The sequence below is a fragment of the Sceloporus undulatus genome, chromosome 6, assembly GCF_019175285.1.
Source record: "Sceloporus undulatus isolate JIND9_A2432 ecotype Alabama chromosome 6, SceUnd_v1.1, whole genome shotgun sequence".
Lineage (NCBI taxonomy): Eukaryota > Metazoa > Chordata > Lepidosauria > Squamata > Phrynosomatidae > Sceloporus > Sceloporus undulatus.
In genome coordinates, this window is record NC_056527.1 from 83,583,058 (window position 1) to 83,589,196 (window position 6,139).

The following is a 6,139-nucleotide window of genomic DNA, read 5'->3' on the forward strand; positions in this document are numbered from 1 at the left end:
ATTTATTGGCTGAAAATCCCTACCTCCCAGTCTTCCGTTTCAGCAAACTGATCTGATTAGTTTTTATTTCCTTGGTGGAACTTGGAAGAGTTACTTCTTTGGACAACAACTCCCAAAATCTCCCAACTAGTTTGAGGATTCTGGGGCTGTGGTTCCAAGAAGCAATATTTCTACGTCCTGCTCTTTACATGTGATGTGCTATTTAACTCTGACATGAATCCTTTAATAGCATGGGTGGGAAACTGGGCCCCTGTTGATGTTTTTAGTCAATCATTCCCACAGTCCCTCTCCTCTGGCTATGCTGGCTAGAGCATCTGGAAGTAGCAGGAAAAAAATATGGAAAGTTACAGTAGACTGAAATGTATAAAAGGAACATAGCTATCCAATCCTGCTGTATGGGTTATTTCAGCTGGAAAAAGAGCTCTGCTTACAATTTGGTAAGCTTTCTGATGGTTCGCTGATAAATATTTTTGCACGCTGCACCACTGAAAATATTCCCGTTGTTCTGGCATCCTGTCTCCATCCATCCATCAGGCCTGGAATGTGAAAGCGGGTCAGTGTTTTCCACTGCATTTTACCACAAGCATGGGGGCTGGATGGGAGCCGCTGGGAGCTCCAGTGAAGATCCCTGAGCTGGCCTTTGGTGTAAACATCCCGTGTGATAAATACATCCCAGCACTGCTCTGGTGGGAACAGAGAACATAAAGGAGAGGAGGGAGGCAGGCAGAGGAAAAGGGGAACAGAGGGTGGCAGATAAGGGTCTCTTTGTATTTTTCCATAGAAATATTCTTTCATCCAGATTCCTGTGGTCTGCTTTTTGCTGCCACCTATGACTTTTTGTAGGTGGTGTCACAAAGCGCATTGTCAATTGGGGCAGGGGGAAGAGACATACAGGACATGACCCAAGGCTCAGCCTACTAACCTGCTTCTAGCCCTGCCAAGCTGTTATTTCAAATATTCATGTGCCCCATTTGTAATACAAACTGCACTTTCCAGGTGACTTCACACAGAGAATAAAAGCCAACCAATCAATAAAAGAGCCATCAACTGCAAATAAAAGTGATGCCAATGCATTCAATCCAATCCAGGGCAATTTCAGGGCTTGGAAAGGTTACTTTTCCAGTTACAGCTATCACATTCGGCTCCCACATTTTTTCCCAATGCTTCTTCCATGCTTTCTTCTCAACAGGGAAAAATGCATTAAAGATGAAATAGTTGCACTTTGGAACCGTTCTTAAGTTTCCATTATGCTTCTAGCCTTTTCACAGCCCAATGAGGCTGTTTCTCTGATAATCTCCTCCATGCAACATGTTAATATTTGTCCTCTCTTATTCTCACTCACATGCCAAACTCTGTTTTCACTTTGTGTTCTTGAGTCTAACATCAAAAAACATTCTTCTTCCATCTGTACTATCCACATTTCCTTTTCTCAGATCAGCTATGTTTTCTTGGTCTTAACTACCTAATAATTTGCAGTGGAATGACAATGTGGAGAATGAGAGTTAAAAGCAAACAAGTGCACAAAATGTTGCCAGCCATAGGCCAATCTCCTTGCTTAAACATCAAGGAAATTGCTACTGTGGGGACTTCGATTCTAACCTTAAGGTGACAGAATGGGAAAAGATCCAAGCAGGCCATGTGAAAACAACTCTGCTTAGGAAGGCTTCAAGAAGATATCTCTGCATCAGCAAACAGAAGGAGCCTACAACTTCTGGGGAAAACCTAGGGAGCAACGTATCAAACAGGGACTCTAAAAGAGCAGGTGAGTGTCCAGTGGGCACCCTTGATGGGAGACACAACTTTATGTGATGCTGTCACACTGCAGTGTCTATTTTAGTATTCAAGTTTGTTCATCTTTATGGTAGCCCTAGTCAACAGTTTTTTATGGTGAAGGTTCACAACTTCAAGCAGTTATTAAGAGATAGATATTCAAAGATCCAAAGGAGAAACAGTCCAATCTGAACGTCTTCAGATCTTTACAGCAAGTAGGATGTTCTCTGGTGCTGTTTGGTTTGACCAAATATCAAGCTTGCTATCTGTTGTTGAAATATTTTGAGGAACACAATTATCATCAACAAGATCCAAGTACCTTTATAGGAGGATATGGTGTAAGGCTAGGTGGTCATTTTTCATCTGGTGTGTAACTTGCAAATCTCTTTCTTCAGCTTCCAATGTCGACAGATAAAAGCAGCTGGATTCCAGAACACGAAACTACAGCGGGTACTAAACTTCTACAAAAGGCACGGAAGAGCCCTTTGGTGCCAATTGGTGAGTTTGGGGAAATGCCATTCCCAACCATTCTTTTTGTGACTTTTTCCCACCACAGCATGAGAACTGTTCTTTGGAAATTGTATGTGCAGGAAATTATCACGCCAAAGCAGTTGTTCATCCAGAGTGTTCCTAATGCTGAAGACAGGAAGGAAACCAAATCTGGCCCAAACTCATAGGTTTGCCTAGGATAAGGATCAAAGGGTGGATCAAAAGATTTAAAAAATACTAAGAGTTAGAAATCTGTTTGATTGTATAAAAACACAAGAAAACCATTTACAGTATATTGAGTTAGATTATTGGTCTGTCTACCCTGCTCAGGGACCTCAGGATCCACTGGACTATAACTCTCATCCACCCAAACCACAACATCAACAAACAGGGAAGATAGGTACGAACAGTGCAATTTAAACTACAAAGTACTGTATTCAAGCTTGCTTCTCATTCTGTCTGTGTAGACTTTTGTCAATGTGGGCAGGATAAAAGTGATGGTAAAAATTAGGAAGAATCCCTAAAGTGTGAGACCAGCCGAGTAATGGAAAAAAAATTTAAGGTTGGTTATACCATTTAATTTTAAATCGAAATAGTAGTGAGAAAAAAAATGCCAGTCCTATCTGTCATGGGTACAAAATGTGCCTTACCTTACATAATGGTGAGGTGGTCTAGATGACAATTTAGGGAAGCTTTCAGAATAGGGTGGCTGTTGTGTCTGCAAACCTATGGCCCCATGCAGCCTTCAGAGTCATTTCCAAAATGTTCCTGCAAAGAATTCACTTCTAGCAAGTGATCAGTCCCTCTGAGGAGCCTTGTGGGCAGAGAGAGGGAGAGTGAAGAGGATGTCAGAAAAATGCTTCTGAGAAGTGAGAGGAAAGCGGGTAAGCCCACCACACTGTAACGTCAGCCCTGACTATAGCTGACACTTGGCTCCCAAGATATTACTGCTGAGGGAAAACAAAACAATTCTTCATGCCTGCTGTGATTCTGTGACTTCTCTGGCCCTTTAGGTATGATGGGGTTTGTTGTTGTGGCAGCCTATGGGCTTTACCGACTGAAAGGAAGAGGGAACATGAAGATGTCTGTCCACCTGATTCATACCCGAGTAGCGGCCCAGGCCTGCCTAGTTGGAGCTGTAACCCTTGGTAAGTTAGTGGGGACAAAGCTATAGGATGCTGTGCTAAGAGATGGGTTTGGGCACAGGTAGTACCTTTTACACATACCTTAAAGCTGACAATTAATCTATCCGTTGCTCTGCAAACAATTTCTCACATAAGTAACAGGTCACCTGGAATCATTATTCAAAGGTAGATTTGAGGCCTTTAAGCCTTTCAAACTGAAAAATACATCATTTGGCAATTGGCTTTGATCTTACTGGCATAAAGGAGACATTATACATATCTCTTTGGTCTCTATAGCTTGAATGAAAGCAGTATCCCTCTGAGTACATTCAGTCTACTATAACCTAGGAACATAAAATGATATTCACAAATTTATTTATCCTTGATCAGAAAGGGAATCTAAGCATATTGAGATAATCCAACCAGAGAAAAACCTTAACCACTCCCAGGTGTTTCACCCCTGTGAGTGTAAAACCTTTGGAAACTTTTCATTCCAGCATGCAAGAACCAATTAAAAGATTTATATCTTGCTCTATTCTCACTATGATGGTCAAGGTGACCAAGCATCACACATGTACATTTGAAGGATGCATGTCCAGAACTATGGAAGTCAGTTTGTCCAAGCAGCTGTCAGAGAGACTTCCTTTCCTTGTTTTGCAATTAACTATGAGCCATGACAAAGCAGGAGGTAGGGATGTTTTGCGGGAGGCAATTCATGAAAAAGAGGACAGAACTTGATTCTTTTTGCCTATTATATGAAAGAGTTGTAGTTTCCCTCCAAAACCAGAGTTGGAGGGCCAACAAGCAGGTGTGAATTTTGTCTGACAATTTTGGAACCAGCCACAAGGCTGTGCGAGGACTATGCTGAGAATAAAGAAGGCAAAAGATTTCAATTATTTCCAGCCTTCAGGACTGGAAGGTATCTGGAAAGGAAAAGGGAGATGCTTCAAGGAAACTTAGAAGCCCTACAGAACTTATAAAGAGTAGAGCGGATGACCCCTCAATACTCTGGATAGTTACATTGCCCCTCGTGACTACAAAAGCAACATTATGCAAAATCCTTGAGTACAGACAAAGAGTGTTGCATTTCCTATGGCCTAGTTCCTGATTCCTTCTTTTGCAATGATACTGCTCCTTCCTTCTCCTCTCAGGCGCTGTCTACAGCATGTACAAAGACCACTTTCTGAAACAGAAATAGATGGAACATTCAAAGGCATTGGTTTGTCCCTTCTCCCTGAATAGATCTGAAGACCCCTATAGCAACTCCAGCAGCATTAGATCATCTGATTTACTCTTGCAGAAGAAACACCCCTTGAAGCCTCAACTGTTCAACTATACAGCTCATGTTTTCCTAATATCTCCTACTTTGATGTATACTTTCTAAAAAGTTTTAGAGAACTACAGGAAGTCCTTATGGAAACAAGCAGTTATACTCCCTGCTCAAGCATGTTTGATGAACCAGTCTCCCACAACTTGGTGTCTACTGTGCTAGCTAGCCGTGATGGGAGTTTTGGTCCAACACATCAGGAGGACACTGAGGTGGGAAAGACTACCATAAACCATGATTTCCCATCCCACATTCTATTTGAGTGTGAAAACCTCATTTTTCAGCATCAGTAGTTCATCTAGCCCAGAAGAGTGGTAAGCAATGATCACTAGCCTGTTATTTACAAAAAGAGAAAAATATATCTAATTCATAATAAAGCATACATAAGCAAATTTATCCTAGTAAATACAGATTTTTCCTAATTCTGACTGCATTGCTGGCTGTAACTTCCACTTAACCTGCCTTTGTGACCAAGTATTTTAAGACCTAATGTTGCTATTTTAAATATACTCTTAAAAGTTCTCATGCTTAAGAAAGCATTAAAATGTAAATATTTTGACAGGATGGATTATAAGAAGTCTTATTTATTTGAATCTCTGGATACATACATATGTACACATCGTAATTCTTCCCGTGAGGCCTTTTGGGAATGTGATATTCAGTGTTAGACTAACAGTGGAAAGTAATATTGGAGAGAGGGTGGCATAAATGCAGATACAATACAGGGACATTGAGTAGCTGGGTACCCTGATAATAAATTTAAACAACCAGCTGATAAAATGGCACTTGAATGGTTTGTGCCTCTGGGAGTCATCCACATTTTTTTTTTTACAAAATTCTTGAGTAAAGTTACAAAACTCTGAGTACTAGACTCATTTTACAGAGAGAAGGGCACAGGTTGTCACTGGCATATCTGGTTAAAACTGGATATAGAGGTCCAGACAGACATTTTATAATTGTGAGGGACTGCTCTAACTGAGAATGGACAATAGTGGATACACAAATAGTCAGTGAAAGTTTTGTATGCTGTGCTTTGCTTTCTGTCAAATCCTTGTTGGGCTAGCAGTGGCAAAACTCAAAAACAGAGAGAACACTTTGGTCCGAAACAGATGGGCAGATGGGGGGCAGCTTAGTGCTGTCCTGGGGGCATGGCATTTAGATGATGCATGCCTGGGAAGCTGCCCCAGGGCCACCTAAGGCGGTTCAAAAAGGATTGGCTGTTTTCTGCTTCTTGCCATGGTCAATTTGGGACCGCAGTGTCTTTGACGTGGTCCTGGGGCGATTGGGCCAGGAGTGGTTTCTGGACACTCCTTTCTGCCTTTCTGTTTTGTCCCTTTGAAATGAATATATGGGATTTTGTACATTCCTCTTTCTTGCTCGTTCACACACAAATGGGACAAGAATCAAGAACCAGACCAGAAAGCTATTA

The 6,139-nt window shown here is 41.5% G+C and overlaps 1 protein-coding gene across 1 annotated transcript; it reads left to right on the forward strand.

Moving 5' to 3' along the window:
• The first annotated feature begins 2,168 nt into the window (after positions 1-2,168).
• HIGD1B (HIG1 hypoxia inducible domain family member 1B) lies at positions 2,169-4,581 on the forward strand. Its single transcript, XM_042473621.1, has 3 exons — positions 2,169-2,268; positions 3,273-3,407; positions 4,535-4,581. Exons 1-3 carry the CDS (start codon positions 2,172-2,174, stop codon positions 4,579-4,581), a joined length of 279 nt encoding a protein of 92 aa, XP_042329555.1. The 5' UTR covers positions 2,169-2,171.
• The last annotated feature ends 1,558 nt before the right edge of the window (positions 4,582-6,139 follow it).

What these genes read in the sequence shown, in the direction of transcription:
- HIGD1B (XM_042473621.1), top strand. Translation starts at nt 2,172, where the DNA reads ATGTCGACAGATAAAAGCAGCTGGATTCCAGAACACGAAACTACAGCG. An exon ending in GAGCCCTTTGGTGCCAATTG is followed by an intron (nt 2,269 to 3,272) that starts GTGAGTTTGGGG and finishes CTGGCCCTTTAG; the next exon opens with GTATGATGGGGTTTGTTGTT. An exon ending in AGTTGGAGCTGTAACCCTTG is followed by an intron (nt 3,408 to 4,534) that starts GTAAGTTAGTGG and finishes TTCTCCTCTCAG; the next exon opens with GCGCTGTCTACAGCATGTAC.